Below are 20,967 nucleotides of genomic sequence, written 5' to 3'. Positions count from 1 at the left end.
ACTATAGACATGTTTGATTATGAATATGAACTTATAAGTTGTTGTTTCTGAATTGACCATGAAAAAGTAGCAATAAACCCATCAAAAATGAACAAAATATGTAATATACCATCCAAGAAGAGTATCATTGTCATCCAAAGGGTGAATGAGTGAGTGTTGTTTTATGTTCACTCATTAATCAAGCAATATCACAGCTGCCTGTATATGATCAAGTCTGGGCCAGACAGACCACTGGTTGATAGCATGAGCACCCATCACCAGTGTCATGGTACAACGTCACACAATCAGGCAGGATCGGATAACTCCCATACTATAACATTAACAATAGTTGAAGGCTGCTTCTTGGAACAAGGAGCCCCATGAAGATTCCAGGTTAGAATAGGTCTTCAGCAACCCATGCATGTCGTAAGAGGCGATTAACAGGATTAGGTGGTCAGGCTCGCTGACTAGGTTGATGCATGTCATCGTATCCCAATTGCACAGATCGCTGCACATGATGTCAATCATAGGATTGTCTGGTCCAGACTTGATTATTTGCAGACCGCCGTCATATAGCTGGAATACTGCTGAGTGTGGCATTAAACAACAAACAAACAAATCATGGAACAAGGCCCAAAACACCCATTGTGACCAGCCAATCCTCACAAATGACCCCTACAGCAAACATGGTCCTAATCTGCCAACCAAATGAGATCCTTAACCAAGAAACAAACATCGACCAACCTTTGGCTTTGGACTTCCAGTGATAATACACTCCAGTGTGACTGATTCACCAGCCCTAACGTTGACATCCTGGAAGAGCTTCTTGAACTCTGGTGCTGCCTGTGCGATCTCTTCACGACGAACCACGCGAGTCTCGGTGGTAGTGCGACGCACCGTGGTCATTGGCTCAGGGGAAGGCATGACACGCAGCTGGGAGACACACTTGGCCTCGCCAGCAACATTGACAGCCTTCACCATGTATGTGCCACTGTCCTCCTCAAATGCTTCTTGGATGGTCAAGGAGTGGACATCAGCAAAGGCAGTAATCTGGGATAGGACAATGAGGTGTTTGTAGTTTTATTGATGAGTCTACCCTAAATATTGCAAATATTCAAACATATGTGAAAGTGGTGCGCTTCTTGAATTCTTTTTGCTTTCATTTCAAGTGGAAGTTGACTTCAAATCAAACCAGACATTTTACAATTTGCCTCCAGCCTTTTGATATATTGACCAAGGAAATCCATAGAGAAGAAATACAATTAACCTGGGTGCTGTTGTACAAAACAACCGTAGCACTATTTTTTAATGTTCATAAAACACTGATGTCAATAAATAATCCTGATGGCAACAGTATTATTCAAACCAGAACATGAAGCAAGGCAAAATAAATATTCTGCATCAACTGATCATCATTTATATTCTTATTTGTTTCGAAATTCAAATTTATTCCTTCAATTGACGTACCTGGAAGTCTGGTGAGCTCTGAAGAGGATGGTCATCCTTGAACCACTGTACTTCTGGAAGGGGGTGACCGGTCACACGGCCCTGCAGACAGACTCGCTGACCAGCGTTCACAGCAATGTCCTTGAGCAGCTGGGTGAACTTGGGTGGTGACAGCTCGCCCACGGACGCGTCACTAAGCTCGCTGAGTGCTACAGAGTCACGAGAATAAATTCTCTTAACTTTGTGGGGAAAAGGAAAAGGAGAGATGTAAATGACTGATGATGATGGAGGTGATACTGGAACACCCTAAGGAAGAGCCTGAGTAAGAATATAAGCACTGGCAAACATGTTCAGCTATGCTATGATTTATGCACTTAATCGTAAAATCCTGAATACAAAATTTACATAAGATGATGAAGAAGATATATTTGCTTATACTAAGAGCCCTACCATATTACTCTCAGCTGGATATGAAACGAGATGCATGAAATCATGAAGATTTGGAAGTGAATGATTTGAAATTAAATTTCACTCACCTTCAACATGAAGTTTACAGCCACTCTCAGCTTGACCATGGTCATTCCTGGCGACACATTTGTATGTTCCTGAATCTTCAAGGTAAGCTTCTCTCAAGACAAGTGTGCAGCGATCTCCCTCGAACAGGAGTTGGATGTCCTTTGATTCCTTCACGGGCTTCTCATTGTGGAACCAGATCACCTAGCACAGAGAAGGATTATCATAGAACCTCACACTTTCTATATTTGATTTTTGTTGGAAATAATCTACAGCTTCTGCATATTGAGGTAGGTTCTTACCTCTGGCTCTGGGTGTCCGACAATGATGCAGTCGAGACGTACACGAGATCCCTCGGGGATTGTCTTGGTCGGGGACAACAGCTGTGTGAACTGAGGCTTGATGGCCACTTGCTCCATGGAGGCCTGAGACATCTCCTCACTGACCAACACAAATACAAGTAAGTACATCCTTTTGTTTCCGTTATCTGGATCTGCACTACAATATGGCCTCAACAAGAGTGAGTGAGTGAGTGAGTGAGTGAGTGAGTATGGTTTTACGCCGCTTTTAGCAATTTTTCAGCAATATCACGGCGGGGAACACCAGCAATGGGCTTCACACATTGTACCCATGTCTGGAATCGAACTCGGGTCTTCGGCGTGACGAGCAAACACTTTAACCACTAGGCTACCCGACCGCCCGCCTCAACAAGAATCCCGTTACCTAAACAACAGTGAGAATCGCTGTAAGAATGATGCTGATAAGTCATTCTGAGGTGTCATATCTCAGAAATATTTTCTTTACATATTACAAAGAATATTCCTTGACTTGTTGCAAGTCATTCCCATGAATTGGAAAATGCTAATGTCTCAGAAAATATTAAAAACTACAAATATCAATGAATGTTTTGAACCCTACTGACCCAGTGCTGGAGTAGAAACTCTCGATGGTGATCCTGCACTGTGTTCTAGCCTCTCCGGCTGCGTTCTTGATAACCACAGTGTACTGGGCAGAGTCCTCAGGGAACGCCTCAGCTATTTCCAGACAGGAATAGTTGACCTCCACAGTCACCTGAAAGTCACAAATCAGAACAATTAGAAACCTAAATAATGCTAACAACCCATAATAACCATGAACTGAATATAAAGAAATAGTACAAATTCCTAAAAAGACTAGAAAAAAAATCATGATATATCATATTTCCATTAAAATTTATATTAACATCTCATTACTATACTTTGCATGTGTTCCTTTTCCAATGATTTTGTCTTATACTTTAAGTTTTCAATATATTTTTGAAGCGTTTACCTTGAAGAGTCCTGATGTGATGACTCTGTCCATCCCCCGGAACCACTGGACCTCGGGGGCAGGTGATCCGGTGAAGCGGACCTCCAGGCGGAACGCCTTGCCCTCGGGGACAGTCATGTCCTGGAGGGGTTGGTGGAACACTGGTGTCTGGAGAGCTGCAACAGAGGGCAACACTGTGCAACATTGTCATGCAGTGCACAACATAAGGCTAAGTGTACAACATTGTACTGGACTGTGTACTAAAGCACTGTACTGTTTTCTAAAGCACTGTTGTGTGCAACATTGTGTGATAGTATGCTACTGACTCCAAAACTGCTGTACATTTGATAGTAAACTGTATTATATTGCTTTGTTAGGTTGTTATAATTGTGAACTCTAATAATATTTCTCATATTTGAAGAAAATGAAAAAATTATGTACATATATCTGATTGATGCATAATCACAACACACAATTTTATCTCCATAACAAACATGTCAAAACCAAAATTCTTTTTCAAAAAAGATCTTAGGGGAGGCACAATACAACTGGGAGAATGAGCATATCAAGGGGACAAGAGTGCATGCACAGAGGGAGAGAGCAGAAACTGAAAGGAGAAAACGTATGATTATTATGATCATTTTGTTTGTTTGGGTGTTAGGGTTGCACTGGAGGTGTTATTTAATAGGGACTGTTCACATTTCACCACACCTTACGTACAAGTTATCGTCATGCATTCATATTCTATAACATCAATGGTAGTTTATTAACCTATTAATAAGTATCATCTCTATATAGTTTAGATTCTGCAGAAGCAAACATTTTAACTCACTCTAACACAAATTATAATGTTTGTTAAAAAAAACATTATCATGCTTTTTATCAAACAGCCCAAACTTTGTGTTGGTTGGTTAAAGGTACAAATGAAACAAACATTTTCATAGTTGAGAAATGTTGTCTTTAATTCATAACATGCCTTTGTTCTGTAAAGAACATGCACCCTAATGTTCACACACACGACCATGCCAAGATCTTAATCCTCTTACGTATAACGGTCATACGAGCTGATGTGGACGATTCGCCACCAGGGTTCAAGGCTCGACATGTGTATCGTGCACCATGGTGTTGTACCACTCTACGTATCTTCAAACAGCACGTGCCATTGATTTTTGTGATGACAAAGTCTGGAGAGTTATCAACGTTAATCTCGTCCTTGTACCAAGAGACAGTCGGCGATGGGATACCCTGAACGTGGCACTCAAAGGCGTAAGAGGAGCCTTCGATGACCTCCACTGACTTGAGGTTCTTAATGAACTCGGGAGGAACGATTTGCTGGTGTGTTTCTGTAAGGGAGGAGGATCAACAGTGAAGCAGTGGCATTTGGATGGGTTTGATGCTGCTTCGAACAGCATTTTGCTCACATTATGGTGTGCCAGATTAATGTGGGAGGTAAGCCTGAAGTGATGCAGGTCCTATATGTTTACCACGTTGGCTAAACTCACAAGACAAATTTTGGACTCCAACATGTGACAAGGCATCTAAGGGACATAACTCTACATACAAATTGAGATTCTTACACCACCGGGCTGTCACTGACACAGAATATTCATTTGAAAGCTCAAGTTTTTTAGGAGGAGGCATAGACTGGGGAAAGAAAATTACAACACTGGGGCCAGTTGCCTCAAAGTAGTAAATTTCATGTCGGAGATAACTGCATGAGTCTGATATCTGAAGCTAGTGAACTGCAAGTATTTTTTTGTCTGAGCCCAGTCTCATATAAGACTGTCGTCATCATTGCTTGTTTGAAATGAATAACAGGTTGCAGATAAACCAGCCAAATATTACATCTCATTCAAATAACTTGTGAGCTGATTCTTCAGGTCGTGTATCATTGATATTATTAACAACAGTCTTACTCTCTACTCCCTGATGCCTGATGTAGTGTTATACATACTGGTGAGTCTTCAGTCTTTGCAACAATTTAGCGAAACATTCTGTACAGATTTGTATGACGAAGCTATGTTTTCCTGTTTCAAATAGAGGAAATACAACCACCTGGGCACCAGTAATCACTAATGACTTATATATCCCACAACCAAAGATAACATCCCATAACCAGATAACATATGTATCCAACAGTCAACAGCTGACCACAAGACAGAAGCCCTGCTCCACAAAGTGATCATAATGCTACAACCATCATCAGTCAATGTATGTGAGTTGCAATCATCTTATGCCAAGATCGTTCTGTGGAATCGGACCCTTGTGTTTCAAATATCCAAACAAATTTCCAAATTCAAACAATTTTGATAAATATGCCCTAAAACACTTGCTAATTTACAAACACAAACATAAAAATTATTCTTGAGATTCTTGACTTGTCACATTAAAAAGGAAAAAATAATATTAAGCAACAAAACCTATAATGATGGTCCTACACCACATCCAATACACCATAACCTTAAAACCTTGTCATCTCATCCAAATGCATTTCGCCTTGCCAGGACGTGCAAGAGTATCCACCCTATATTGACCTCATGATATATATACAGGGGTGGAGGATGCAGTATAGAGTACTGGACTCAGGATGCTATATGGAGGATACAACATGACATCCTTACACGAAGAGTCGGAGAGATACGACACATCCGCTATACATGTAGTTACAAATGAGATATCTTCATAGGAATCTAAAGAGACTGAAAGGGAGAGAAAGTTGACAGAGGTCTACTGTCTAGTCTAGACACTGTGCAGACAAAGTCTTATATATATATATTGGACTTTAAACAAGAAGTTTAGTTTTAATTATATAGCTTTGAAAATACTTGGCATGTAAAACATAATTTATAAATAACAACTAAAATTTAAATGTAAGTATGGAACAGATTGCACAAATAAAGGAAAACATATATTCAAGAAAATGTGTAATAAGGATATGTATTTAGTTATTGTTATTTGTTTCAACATATCATCACTTTAAAACTGATGTATTAAAATATATCATATTTGCAAACATTTTACTTTGGACATTGTGATGATTTCAGTTAACTGTTTTTGTTTCAAGAAAATAAACAGGTAGAAGTATGAGTTGTGGAATACCTTTGACATTGAGATGAGCTGAGGATTCGGCTGTGCCTGCCATGTTTGTGATTCTGATCGTGTAGCGAGCAGTATCTTCTGAGAACGTTTCCTCAATCGTCAGTGTTGCTAGACCATTATTATAGCGAGTTTCATAGTCAGGGCTAGCAAGAGGTAAGTTATCCTTGAACCACTTGGCTTCCGATGGCGTGTCGCTCTCAACACGACACTCGAATGTGAATCTGATGATGACAAAAGAAACGACATTATAACTTTCTGTTGGCTGATCAACACATGCAGACTGAAAAATATACCATCTGAAAACCTGTATTTATTTAGATACGCATACATATTCATTCTGGTACTTGAAGTTAACTTCAAAAGTGAGTGAATCTGGTTTTACGCCGCTTTTAGCAATATTCCAGCAATATCACGGGTGAGTGCAAGCACATGGCACCAGCCTCATGTGTACAGCTACCATTAAGCTGATGCCAGTTAGTTAATGAATGAAGACATCTTTGTTACATCACCACTATTCACATGACTGGTTTGCAAATATTTAATTTTTGAAAATAAATACAGAACTGTAACATGATTCCATAGTGAATGAGTGAGTATTGTTTTACACCTCTTTTAGCAATATTCCAGCAATATCACGGAGGGGGACACCAGAGATGGGCTTCACACATTGTACCCATGTCGGGAATTGAACCCAGGTCTTCAGCGTGATGAGCGAATGCTTTAACCACTAGGCTACCCCACCGCCCCTAACTTCAATAAGACATGAGCTACACCATGCTGGGGATACACAGACTCCAGACACTGTACCCATGCTGGGAATTAAGCCGATGTCTTCAGCTTTGCAAACCAATGCTTTATCGCATTAGCTAAACACCCTCCACTCTCACCTCAAAGCATCAATAATATCAAAATAATGTAATGTAGTTATCTAATCTTTTCATGTTTTTCTGAAAGGATCAAGAGAATGACAACACTGCCAGGATATTAAGCGAGTGAGTTGTTTTTAGGCAATATTAGGAATATTCCAGCCATATCATGGCACTGCACACCAAAATTTGTTTCACGCTTATTATTTACATGGTGAATTGGACCCATGTTTTCAGTATGACAAGAACAACACTTTTAATACCAGGCAACCCCAACACCCCACGGAAAGTACTCACAAAGAGAACTGAACTCATATAATTTGCTTGGTAAACAAACACCCTAACAATAGGACTATCCAAACATTAGGAAACAGTCTGCCTACAACTTTATGGTGAGATTATTACTGCAACATTCACGACTCCGGTACTCACTTTGTTCCTTCTACCACCTCAGCATTCTTGAGGTGTTGTGTGATGCGAGGTGGTCGGTACTGAGGGGCGGCGGCAGGGGCAGCAGCCTGTTGCTGCATGCTCTCCTCCACCGGCTGCTGCAATCAAGCAACAACAGTTGCAACAATCTCTTTATATTCTACACCTACCAAACTGCCACACTGGAGACGTCAAACTTATTTTAAGTCCTCAAAATCTAAAGTTAATGTCAGAGATTTTGTACTCACTTATTAAAATCAGAAGCAAATATCAAAAACTTTTTCAGTCCCAAATTATAATGTGACATGAATGTTCAACATATTGTTATTAATAATTAAAACATAATGTTTATGTCAAAGATATTGTCATGAAATAAAAGTCAAGAGAATTTCAAACATATTTTAGTCAATAATTAAACCATGAATATAAATTCATAGTGAGTGAGTTGGGTTTAACGCCCTTTTTAACAGTATTCCAGTCATATCACGGCGTGTCAGCTTAATGTGGGAGGAAAGCCCAAAGTGATGCAGGTCTCAGACATTTTACCACTCGTGAAACCCACAAGCCAGGGTATGGTGCTGACAAACCTAGAAACATAATCGGGGCGAACGGGATTCGAACCAACAATCATAGGTTTCTGGCATGCCCAAGGGACGCACAGCGAATCGCAGTGCCTTAGAAGACTGGGCCAACCGTTCCCCCTTATAAATTCCAAAATGAATAAGTTCTGTAAACAAAAGCAACAGAAAAACATTTGATAATCATTAGAAATCTCTGCAGTAAGCGTAGGGCACTGTACGATTCTGACAACATCTTAAGCATATGTGTTCATGTTTGATCAAATAGTGTTGAGACCAGGTGTAATTAATCTACATTTTATTGCATGTCCATGACTGAGAGTGTCATACCTTCTTTCCTTCTAGGTTGTCTCTGAGCATGGACAGTTCATTGTCGGCCTGCTCAAACGACTGCATGAGATCCTGATACTGGATCACAACATGGCGGATCTTGCTGGGACCCTGTTCACCTGTAAACAGAACACAGACCCATGATAATAACCTGCAACAGTAACCACAAAGCACTCAGGACCAAGATTATCTACCTCTTGTACTTTTAACAACGATCTAAAACAGTTACATTATAATACTCAAAAGAAGTTAAGGACCACCGATTCTTTCACATTACAGTAAACTACGTTTATAACGAACACGTTTATAATAAACATGCTATTAATGAACTGACAGATATAACGAAATGAGTTTTGATACCGTCCTTTGCTGAATATATGCTGTATGTATGCTCATAATGAACTATGATTATAACAAACTAAGATTAGTGGTCCCTTTGAGTTTGTTATAACCGTAGTTTACTGTACTATAGTTAATCTGTAATGCCACTCTTGAGTACCGTTAGTATATTAAGACTGTTTTGCAGAACAGGGCCAAGGCGTACATTTTACAAAGCAGAATAAATAAATACCTATATGTCTTATAACATTCAAAGTCAAACAACAGATGCTATTTCCTTACCACTGTTTTTTCCCTAATGTTTAATATGTAAATATTAATATTTCAAACGTTACTTGAGGTGTCCTGTTCAGGGTCCTTTTCTAAGATGTTTCTGTCTATATTTCATAAGCTATGTTGTGAATTTTGTATACATTTGTGTGACTAAAAAAGAGTGTTTGAATTAATTTGGCTTTACCATATAGTTGTACTGCTAGTTCTGAGACTTTCTGCAGTCTCTGTTCTTGTAGAGGTTTTCCTTCCTCGACGTATTTCTCTAACTTCCTGATAAGCTCGTTGGCTTCTTGTGGGTTGCGGCACTCAGTCGACCTGCGACCAATGGTGATCAGCAGGTGACTACCTTCCTTCATCCAAGTCTCACACTGAAACATGGCATGGACATTGGTCATCAATAGTGATTGATTGAGTTGGGTTTAACGTCGCTTTAAAACAATATTCCAGTTACATCACGGCGTGTCAGCTTAATGTGGGAGGAAAGCCCGAAGTGATGCATGTCTCAGACGTTTACCACTTCGGTGAAACCCACGAGCACGGGTATGGTGCTGACAAACCTAGAAACATAATCGGGGCGACCCTGGATTCGAACCCACAATCATAGGTTTCTGGCATGCCCAAGGGAGTCATCAATAGTGAATACCATCACATGGATTTCTGAAGTATTTTCCTGTTATGACATTCCCAGTAAACATCACATACGAAAAATCCATTTCATCATAAAAACTTTGAACATATTCATGAAAGATGGAAGTCGGTGAATAAAAATCTACAAGAAAGAAAAGAGGAAAATACAAATCTGTGTATCAATTCAATACATATCATTTAATGATTATTACAAATAGGAACATTGTACAGCTTATCCTCAGAATGCACTAAATAAAGATAATTAGTCGCCAACATCACTTTTGAAAAAATCAGTCCCTTCATGCAATGTACTCCTAGGTACTGTAGGGACCGGCTTCCCCTTCGAAAGTGACACTTCAATAAAGACTTCAGATTATTTTGTGGGACAGGGCCGAGAAATATATGTATCTTACCTCCTCGATGAGTGTGAAGTACTGGATAGAGGTATCAAGCAGGCGGCGATAGTCTCGCACGCTGGTGTGGAATGTACTCCATTTGTTTTTCAGCACATCAATCTCTCGGCGGATGTGGACAGAGTCGTAGTGTCTGTCCTGCACCATCACCTCGGCGGTGCCGATAAAGTTGCTTATCTTCTTCTCAATCAACTGAAACCAAACACAAACATATAAGAACATGTTACGATATGACTACATAAACTTGGAGAATGGGTACTGGAATCACCATACGAAAAGTCCTGCAACCCTTAATTTGTACAAAATTTTGCAAGAAATAGTTGTTTCTCTAAACTAAGTTAATATAATACATTTGGCATTAGCTTAACCCTAAATAGGCCCCATCCTTAAACAGGCCTCAGCCAAAGAAAGATAGGGGAGATAACTCTCACCAGTAAGCACCAGCTTCTTGTGTACAGCTACCATTAAGCTGATGACACTTAGTTAATAAATGAAGACATCTTTGTCACATCACCACTACTCACATGGTTTGCAAATATTTATTTTTTGAAAATAAATACAGAACTGTAACATGATTCGATAGTGAGTGAGTGAGTATTATTTTACCCCGCTTTTAGTAATATTCCAGCAATATCACTGCAGGGACACCAGAAATGGGCTTCACACATTGTCCCCATGTTGGGAATCGAACCCGGGTAATAGCATAAAACAATTTCTCACCTCAACAGTTAATTCAAACTGTTTGAAGGCTTGCGACGTCATCTTGGCAGCCGGAAGGTTGTTGCCGTAGCTGCCTCGTCGCGCCTGAAGATGCTGATGTAATTCATCTATCTCTGAATGGATCTTTAAAAGAACAAAAAGCAACAATGTAGTCATACATAATACAGATATACATGACCATGATATACAAGTACTTTAAACATATAAATATCTGATAGAAAGAAAAGCATATCTATTTATTCAAACAATTAATTTTAAAGTATACAGGTGGATAATCTACAATGGGGTGCATGAGGAGAATTTAGCTCTTTTGAAAGTAGCAATATCAGATTTATCTAAAAGAGTTTGATGTGGGAGAAAAAGTGACAGAGATGCAGGTCTTCATGTTTACTGATTTGGTGGAAGCAATGGGTATGGTCCTGAAAATCACAGATCATAATTGGATTGGGACCCATGATCACTGGATCCTGACATGCCTAAGGGAAATAACTGTGCACAGGAAACTGCTCCATGTCAAGTAATGTAGGCTCTCAAAACTGTTGGGGTTTGTAAACAAGAGTCAAAGGACAGTTTGTCTTTCAGTGGAACTTCTCCAAACTCATCAGATTTAAAGTGTTGTATGTTAAGTCTTTGTCTTGTCTTTGCCCTACCTGTCTAAGATCATAGTTGAACTGACAGATCTGTAGATTTTGCTGCAAGCGTTTCTGCTGTTCGTCCCATGTCTGGTTCCAGCGACGCTTGTATTCCTCTGTGACGTTCAGCACACTGTGAACGTCTTCTGACGCGACAGCTTGTGAATCCTGACAAAGAATAACCAGCATGAGAGAGCCTAAAATATGTCTTGACAGAATTGTATGATCGGCAATACTTGATGAGCATCTGCATCATTATTAACATGATTATGAATTAATTTCAGATATGGCTGACATAAATTAATGTTGTATAGGTTTCAACTTCTAACCAAACCATTACTTCACAAAGCAATCTGTTCACTCAATATCTATTCCCTTCTTACCATTCCGTTGCTTCACAAACCATTCAGTTCCTTAGCTTACCATTCTGTTACTTAGCTTACCATTCCGTTACTTCACTAACCATTCCGTTACTTCACTAATCGTTCTGTTACTTCACTAACCATTCCAATGACTCACTAAACATCTAAAGTACTCACTGTTAACATGTCGGGTACACAAATTCAAATCAAAATTTAAAAAGTAAATTCCCACACATCACTAACCTGCTGTCTTACTCTTCTGACGATTTTCTCGCCCTCGTCGGCAGAGAAGTGGATGAGTTGTGACACTTCATTCTTCTTGCGTTTATGGTCCTCCAGCATCGACTCAGCTGTCGTCAGGTCCGATGGCAGCTCCAATTGGGAGTACGTCTGCTCTGTCCTCGAGATCACCTCATCCAACTATCAACACATCAACATTAGGATCATCACTGAGAATACTTGGTTAGTCTTTCATGGTGATCTTTCTAAAGATAATCATATCAAATACATCATTTCTGGGAGGGCACTGGTGTAGATACAGGCCTCAGATACATTTGGATACTGATCAAGTGACCCATAATGTATAATGACGATTGACCACATTTAAGAGGCATGAGGCCAGGAAACTATTATCATCAAGCAATTGAGAGTCATACCTGTCCTTGGTGCAACACTTCATAATCACAGAAACTAATTACTCTTTTAGAATAGCGAAACAATTATCAAAATTTCAGAGACACAAAGTGTCATTTCCAACACTGATGACACAAATTTCAACATGAATCTTCTGTAAATAAATATCAGGAACTGGTTGTTCCTCTGAGATACCCCCAGCGTCAACAGTTCCAGCAAGAAGAGCAAGTTCTACTCAAGGACTAAGTTTATGCTCTGACCTGATGAAGGTTCTTGAAGAATGTGATGGTCATCTTGAGCAGGATCTGGTACTCGTTGATGCGTGCCTGGAATCGTTGGTGGACCTTGACCAGTTCACTGATGATCTTGTCCTTCTCTCCTTTGGTGTCTCCCTTCAATGACAACAGCTCGGCAGTCTTCAAGTGGTTCTCAATCTCCTCCTTGGCCTTCTGCAACCATAGGTAACTCATTGGTAACAGGGTGAAACAAATATTGAAAACTAAATCTGATGAGAGAGTGAAAAGTTTTACACTGTTCAGCAATGATGAAGAACTGTAGCTTTTACTAAAGTGTTAAGCAAATGAAGAAAAAAAATCACTTAGTTTTTTAACAGGAAAAAATCATGACCTGATGAAATATAGCCAAATCAAATATGACACATATTTAAAAAACATATTTGTCTGAAATGTCAGTGCTGTATAAAACTGTAACATCTAGAAGAAATTAATGAATGTAAAAATAAATTGGTCATGATAGTAAGTAATGAATTAGTTAGGATGAACAACAGAACTTTTCAAACTGACTACTCTATGTAACTTACAGGTCACATCCCACAGAGTGATCCTACAGCTATGGTTATCAGAAGTCTATGTATAATCGGTGACATTCATAGCAATAAGACCGCTCTGTGGAACACGCCCATCTCACAATATACAGATAGAGAAACAGTAATTAACAGTAAGTCACATCTTGCAGTGGTCGGAGAATATTTTGAGTCCAACTGTAGCAAGAACAAAAGCGCCCTTGCTCAGCCGCAGCAAGTAGCAATGCAAGTGTACTCAACAATTGGTACAACTCCATTTGCAAGCAAACAAAGAACGATGAAGAACTGAATACATATCAAAATATAACATCTAGTGCTACACTGCTCTGCAGTTATGTCATGGAGGCAAAAAGCTGCAAAGCGATGGAGACTGATTTTCTATGGTGATGTCTGGCCTGTATACAAATATACAACTCAACATTTGTTAAGGACCAAAATAGCCATGTTTATCAAGGTGTTGAGTAGTATAGTTGGAAAACAAAATTAAACATCTTGCAATCTGTGCTTAGAGTTCGATACCGTAGAGAGTTCGAGTTTTCATGGGTCAAGATGTGACGTTTTCATAGATTAAAGTGTGACAACAATTACATGGGAAAAAGTGTGAAACTGATTACATGGGAAAAAGTGTGACAATGATTACATGGGAAAAAGTGTGACAATGATTACATGGGGAAAAGTGTGGCAATGATTACATGGTGAAAATTGTGATAAAGATTTCGTGGGGAAAAGTGAGACAATGATTTCATTAATAAATGTGTAAGAAAAACATTGATAAAATTGGACAAAGATACAATAAATAAAAGTATGACAAAGATATACTGGGAAACGTGACAAAGAGTGAGTGAGTGAGTATGGTTTTACGCCGCTTTTAGCAATATTCCAGCAATATCACGGTGGGGGACACCAGAAATGGGCTTCATACATTGTATCCATGTCGGGATTTGAACCCGGGTCTTCGGTGTAATGTGACAAAGACTTATGGATCAAGGTATGACAAAATTTTATTCAGAACATATGTGACAATGCTTTTCTGTGGGCAATTGGAATGATTTTATGTGTGAAAATGTAACAAGTGTCCATGAATGAAAAAACAGCTTGAGTTGTGATAATATTTCCATCTTTCCATGTTTCAAGGACAGACAAGTTGCATTATTATTCAGAAATAACCAAATGACTTATCAAGGTGGTAATTTTCAAAAACAGATGCAGGGTAAAATCTGTGTGCCTTAATCTAAAAAAAAAAATTCAAATCATTGAAACTATTTTGATGCCAATGTTCACTATATATTGAGACACTTTTGCCTATCATTTTAAGCAAGGCATGAAACTGCTCCAAATAAGTAAGGATAAGAACTTATGAATGAACAACTTCTTTATTACAATTAAGAGCAACGTTTCGGTGTAGGTTCTTGCTTGATAACGGTGTTAGAACCTACACCGAAATGTCGCTCTTAATTGTAATAAAGAAGTTGTTCATCCATAAATTCTTATCCTTACTTAGTACTCCAACTTCTAAATGCCTATCAAAGAAGATGCGGCAAATGAATTTAAAATGAACAAAATATTTATTAAAAAAAAGATGGCAGATTGGGCAAGAAGTAAAGAGGAGAAGTGCCTGAAACGCAAACAGCAAAAAGCGCAGCGCTATTTCAGTAGTTACAACAGCATAGTACTATCTACAGAACACTGTTAATCCTGCCCCTCAGTCAGCCCATGACGAGGAGTCCACTCAACAACATCTAGAGTTTAGCTATATATAAGCTCACACTGACAACAGTTAATACCTTGGCTACTGGAACAAACTCCTCCACTTTACGCTGAAGCTGTTCTGCTCGTTCGAGCGAGTTTCCGAGCTGTCCTGCGATGTAGGGGAGGAAAAACTCCCTCTCTACCTTCATCACCCAGTCAATGGTCTACAGAGAACACAAGACACTCCAATATTTACTCTATATTACAAGGCTTAGAGGAGATGGGACGCTTTCGTGTGGATCTCAGACTTGTGAGTATGGATAACATGTCCATTTCTTATAATATAATTTTCATGATAATTAAACTTTTTCGTACATTCACTTCTGAAATTTTCGGCCAGGTTTTCAACTTCTATATTCTTTCTAAGCAATGTTTCAGTACAGAGTCTAGTACCTTTATCAAGTATGTGACTTGCTTGATAGAGGTACTAGTACCTGTACAATACAACAGTGGCTAACTTGATAAAGGTACAATTTAATATACCTAAACATCACATAGATAGAATAAAGACATTGAATTCCTTAAGCCAACTGTCTTCGTTGATGCTAAAGCTTTGAGATTGCCGTTTAAAGATATCATATCAAAAGCTTCAAAACATTTCATGGGTTATTTAGTCGGTGGATCCACAGCTTCGCGTCTCATCTCCCCATGACAGCATGGTGTGACATGATCATATACCTTGTAATTGGGCAAGAACTCGTCGTAGCGAGCCTGGTAGTCTTTAGCCGATTCCAAGGAGTTCCCAAGATCGCCTGCGATTACTGGGAAAAAGTCGTTCTCAATACTCATGACCCACTCTATTGTCTGGAAAACACAACATTAGGTAGTGCAAAAACTGCCATTACAAGAGAACACCATACAGAACCCTGGCTGACAACCATGCCTCTTTGTCTGCAATTATTGTTTGTAATCATTCCAATAAATAACCATAAACGATGCTTGTATATACATGAAAGTCATAGGAATAATATTATTGATATCACCTGTTACAAAAGTCACCAGCTAATACAAAATGGACTAATTTCATTCAACCTCACTAAAACTTAATGAGAAAAGTAGACTTGATTTAGGTGTTAAATATTTTATATAATAGGTAATATATGTCTTATACATAAAGCTTATCATATACAAGATATATTCCTCATGTCTTATACTTATTTACATACTGGGGTATATACTTACTGTCTTGAACTCATAGGATGTATGTAATTACAGACATATACTGACTGCACATAAATACAGAAACAGATTAGTGCTGAAATTACATTTTTGGGCTTCCAAACTGAAAATGGATTAAAAAGTTGGAACATCGTATTGCTCTCGTACAGAGATCACATTTGCAACCAATTACCTAGTACTGAGACAGTTTCCATTTTATATCAATATCACATTTGCAGCTTATCGTATTGTACTGATATGAGACATTAAATCCATATCCTATAGGTGTTGTGAGAACAACCTTTTCCTGTAATCAGCAGGCGAGCGGGAACCCCTAACTATTCCCCTTCACAGCTTAATTAAACAGTCTGTCACAGGTAGTGGTGCATTGGGGCAGATAGGTATCACATTTACAAATGGTCAATAGGGGAATATTTCAAATAGTTGCATTAAATAGTATAATGAATAGAGGGTGATAACTCCACCAAAGCTGAATTTACACACGGTTATAGAAAAATAATCAATCGTACATGAGAGATAATATTTTTACAGGAATATGATAATTCAAAATGTGTGTTTTGAAAATAAAAAGCTCTGGTTTCAAGATGAATATACAGTATGTCTTAAAATTAAAACACCGTTAAAACACTGAAAGGGAGAACAAAAAGCGTTGAAATTTCACAAAAATGTCCTTCAATTTGTTTTTCAGTTTTGCAACACAGTTTTATCATATCTGATGTAGGAAATTCAAGATGGCCGCCATACCCGTCTGGCTTCTTGGATATACTGGTGCCACTGAGACTTGAACTGTTTGCTGGAGGACACACGCATCTGCCATGACTCCCAGTGCTGTGTCAGTGTCGACATTCGATCACGGAAGTCCAGTAGCAGCTTCTCCACAGTGTTGATGGTGCTGCGGATCTCCAAAGTGGAGTCATCAGTGATCTGCGCATACAAATCATCATCATCATCACATCGATCATCATCATCATCATCATCAATAATCATTATCATCATTCAACACCACCACCATCATCATCATCATCATCATCATCATCATCATCATCATCATCACAACTGGGAACATTCCTAAAACTGGCTACAAAGCAATCAATGTCGTCTAGCACTTACTGTGGAGGAATTCTTCAAAAATATTCTGCCCTTCTCATCGAATTCCGAAAAGTTACGTGACATGTTGTTCCACATCTCCTGTGTGTGAAGAACTGCAGCATCTGTTAGTTCCTGCAGATCTTCGGTTTCTGAATGGATGATGTGTTCAAGGCCACTCATATTGGTGACCATCTGAAAGCACACAAACCATAGGCTTACAGCTCAGGACAAAACATTCAGTCATAACAATAGACAATTCAAGCCTGTTCAAGAGAAGTTTCTCAGAACATAGACAGAATGTTAATAATATTTAATATTTAAAATAAATTAGAATTGTTGTGACATTCAAGACCTTTTCAAATCTATTCTTCAAAGGCAATATGGTTTTAAACGGCTATTGTCAATATTGAAGCAATTTCCTGTTTGGGTACATCACCAGATACAGTGAACAATTTAGTACCAAACATAATGAGTAAATGTTGCCTTATGCCACAGTCAGCCAAATTCTAGCCATATTATGGCTGGGGACACCAGAAATGGGCTTCAAACATTGTACCCATGAGGGTAATCGACCAGACCTTAGGCGTGACAAGTGAACACTTTAACCACAAGGCTTCCCCCACCGCCCTTCTATCCAATCCAGAAGCCTTACAACCAGCAATGGGGAGCTTGGAGCCAACTCCAACTCAGGTCACCACGGGGTTGACCTAGGTGACACAGGTGACTTTTCTCAGTTGAACTTACTTGATTTGCAAGCCTGAGGAATGAGACTGTGGGGGTAATGACGAGTGAACACTTTAACCACTAGGCTATCCGACCGCCCCAGAGGCCTTACAAGCAGCAATGGGGAGCTAGGAGCCTACTCTAATGCAGGTCACCACGGGGTTGACCTAGGTGACACAGGTGACTTTTCTCAGTTGAACTTACTTGATTTGCAAGCCTGAGGAATGAGACATAGTAGAGAGCAAGTTGAATGCGGGTCTCGGTGACGCGGTGCAACCGATTCAGCTGTTTGCGCATGTTGTCCACCTTCTCCGCGGCCGACTGTGCTTCCTGGTCCCCTGACCTGACCAAGTTCACTACAGCCTCGGATAAGGAGTCAATTTCCGCACTTTTTTCCTGAAAAACAACATCCATGTAATATCAATTCTCATCCACAGTCAGGGATCCTGCCAACTATATTCATATCAGTCTAAAACATTCATAATGATAGATATATTGTTTGTGAAAAAATGTACCTGAACATCAAACATATGAGACTCAGATCAATGGTTTGGTTGTTGCTTTATGCTACACTGAGCAATATTCCACTAAATTCCAGTCTGTAAATAATCCGAGTCTGGACCAGACAACTAGTGATTAACATAGACCAAGTGCCGTACACCCAATACATATTACTGAATAATGTTTACAGATTACTACATACTCTAATGTCTTCATCCAATTGCTCGTGTATTTCAAGAAAGTCCTTGGCGCTGGCAAGGGTGTTTCCCATGTTGCCGTGGCGACTGAGCGTACTCTGGCAAATCTGTGTCATCCACGTGAAGAGCTGTTGGAAAAGAAAACATTCATAATTATCTGACGCAAGATCAAATATCCATTATTAATCAAAACCTATGTTTCACCATCTTACAAATTCTTCTTCAACAAACAACATAAAAGCTGCCATCTGAAGCTTGAAATTAGCTGCCAGTTACGAAATGTCCAATGCTTCTTTGTTGTACGTACACTGTTGAATTTCTCTTGGAAGATGAGATAAGCCTGACTACGCTCCCACGCCTCGGCCCGTCTCGCCTTGCACAGCGACTCAAGTTGGGCGCAGCGAGCTTCGAGTTCATCCATCTGCAAAACAACAGCAGATTTGTACAACCAAGAAAATATTTTTGAGTCATGGGTTAGAATATGTTCGGTTGGACCAAGGCCTCAGTATCACTAGTGTCTCGATAAGAAATTTTAGACAAGGAATAGATACGCAAACTGGGTTACAGGTCTCCATACAACATTAACAGAACTTCTAAAAATCACAAATATTATGATTGGCTGTTTCGACAAACATATTCAGGTTGATAAATTAATTATGTCAATTTCCTTGCCAAGAACAGTTTAATGGACAATGTCAATGAGTTCAGCGGCAATGCCACCGTGACCTTGACCTTCAGCAGTAATGGCCTAATGACCTTGACCTTGACCTACCTTCTTTCTGACGCCATCAGCCCCGGCGTCGCTCCTACTGACCCTCTCGAGTAGAAGACGACCTTCCATAAAGGCTGACGTGGAAATTTCCACAATGGAGTTAGAAAGGTGAGCATGATGCTCGGCGAGCTCTGCGCTGTTCCGTGGCAAGTCCATGTTGTTAAGTTGGACTTCAATCTGTCCCAGTTGTGTTAGAGCCTGCAACAAGCCAGATATTGTGTTTATTGGTAGGTTCTTACAACAAATGAAGTTGTGAATAGAAAATATGTCCAAACAAATCTATACCTTCTATGGATTTCCAGGCAGGTATGCCAAGATTCAGGATAAGATCTGTATCATCTTTTGAGTGATTTAAATTTGCTTCCTGAGATATTACACGGTGGAAACAACACCAGATGTGGTGTAACACCTACCGTTTCTGCTTGGTTGAAGAAAGATACAGAGCTTGAGATGTTCTTTCTTCTATTGTCCAGTTTGACCATGAAGTCTTCGCACTCGGCATCCACGATCTGCAATCGCTGACGCACTCCCTCCGCATCGAGACTGGCTCGGAGAAGGAGTTGGTCTACGTTCCGGATCAATCGCAGCATCGTGTCCTGCATATCCTGTTAACCAAGCCAAGGTCAGAAGGTCAAATGCGAAAGGGTCAAGGTCATTACTTAATAAACAAAGGCTAATTTCAGTGAAATATCGGCAATATTGTCAAATAAATCTATGTAAAAACTCCTTATGATCTATGTGTACATATAAATGTTCTTTTAGCAAATGAAATATATATGGGATAGGTTTATTGAAGTTTTTATACACAATTTGATCAGTGTTTATCAGAAATAAGAACAGTATGTACCCTCGCTTGGATCTCAAATCTGTTTTGTTGGTCTTGTAAATACTTGGCGGAGGTGTAAGAGTCTCCGAGATCCGAGTTGTTTATGCTGTCTGCTCCAACAGTGCGGAACCACTCAAGAATCTGTGTACATTGAAGTACGTTAGTGACACACGTGACCAAATCTCACACCATTGGATTAATGACAATCAGTGTTTTACACAAGTAGTGGCCATTTTACACATATACTACCCAACAGAAGTTAAAGAACACCCGATGCTTTCACATTACCTTAGTAAAGGTGTCATGGCATGACCCGTTTCTTTCATATTGCTGTAGTAAATCTGTCATGACAGATAACTATAGCAATATGAGTGAGTGAGTGAGTATGGTTTTACGCCGCTTTTAGCAATATTCCAGCAATATCACGGCGGGGGACACCAGAAATGGGCTTCACACATTGTACCCATGTCGGGAATCAAACCCGGGTCTTCGGCGTGAAGAGCGAACGCTTTAACCACTAGGCTACCCGACCGCCCCTATAGCAATATGAAAGAATTGAGTGTTCTTTTACTTCTTTTGAGT

At 39.5% G+C, this 20,967-nt stretch overlaps 1 protein-coding gene across 1 annotated transcript in view; it reads right to left on the bottom strand.

Annotated features, from left to right (window-relative positions):
- Positions 1-20,967, bottom strand: part of LOC139466013 (titin-like) — a 347,974-nt gene that overhangs the window by 308,025 nt on the left and 18,982 nt on the right. The window contains exons 6-30 of the mRNA XM_071248028.1: positions 20,407-20,526; positions 19,973-20,164; positions 19,560-19,757; positions 19,095-19,208; positions 18,793-18,915; positions 18,294-18,485; positions 17,388-17,558; positions 17,022-17,201; positions 15,134-15,262; positions 12,787-12,975; positions 12,137-12,313; positions 11,550-11,699; positions 10,900-11,022; positions 10,180-10,371; positions 9,324-9,507; positions 8,528-8,646; positions 7,623-7,738; positions 6,325-6,545; positions 4,272-4,568; positions 3,247-3,401; positions 2,861-3,009; positions 2,241-2,379; positions 1,962-2,142; positions 1,447-1,664; positions 724-1,029 (exon numbers count right to left, since the gene is read on the bottom strand). Coding sequence (XP_071104129.1) covers positions 724-1,029; positions 1,447-1,664; positions 1,962-2,142; positions 2,241-2,379; positions 2,861-3,009; positions 3,247-3,401; positions 4,272-4,568; positions 6,325-6,545; positions 7,623-7,738; positions 8,528-8,646; positions 9,324-9,507; positions 10,180-10,371; positions 10,900-11,022; positions 11,550-11,699; positions 12,137-12,313; positions 12,787-12,975; positions 15,134-15,262; positions 17,022-17,201; positions 17,388-17,558; positions 18,294-18,485; positions 18,793-18,915; positions 19,095-19,208; positions 19,560-19,757; positions 19,973-20,164; positions 20,407-20,526 — 4,335 coding nt within the window. The remainder of the gene's footprint in view (positions 1-723; positions 1,030-1,446; positions 1,665-1,961; positions 2,143-2,240; positions 2,380-2,860; positions 3,010-3,246; positions 3,402-4,271; positions 4,569-6,324; positions 6,546-7,622; positions 7,739-8,527; positions 8,647-9,323; positions 9,508-10,179; positions 10,372-10,899; positions 11,023-11,549; positions 11,700-12,136; positions 12,314-12,786; positions 12,976-15,133; positions 15,263-17,021; positions 17,202-17,387; positions 17,559-18,293; positions 18,486-18,792; positions 18,916-19,094; positions 19,209-19,559; positions 19,758-19,972; positions 20,165-20,406; positions 20,527-20,967) is intronic.

The sequence above is a fragment of the Haliotis cracherodii genome, unplaced genomic scaffold (assembly GCF_022045235.1).
Source record: "Haliotis cracherodii isolate W230 unplaced genomic scaffold, xgHalCrac1.p SCAF_18, whole genome shotgun sequence".
NCBI lineage: Eukaryota > Metazoa > Mollusca > Gastropoda > Lepetellida > Haliotidae > Haliotis > Haliotis cracherodii.
The sequence above is the reverse complement of the archived record's forward strand: the minus strand, read 5'-3'. Positions and strand labels throughout refer to the sequence as shown.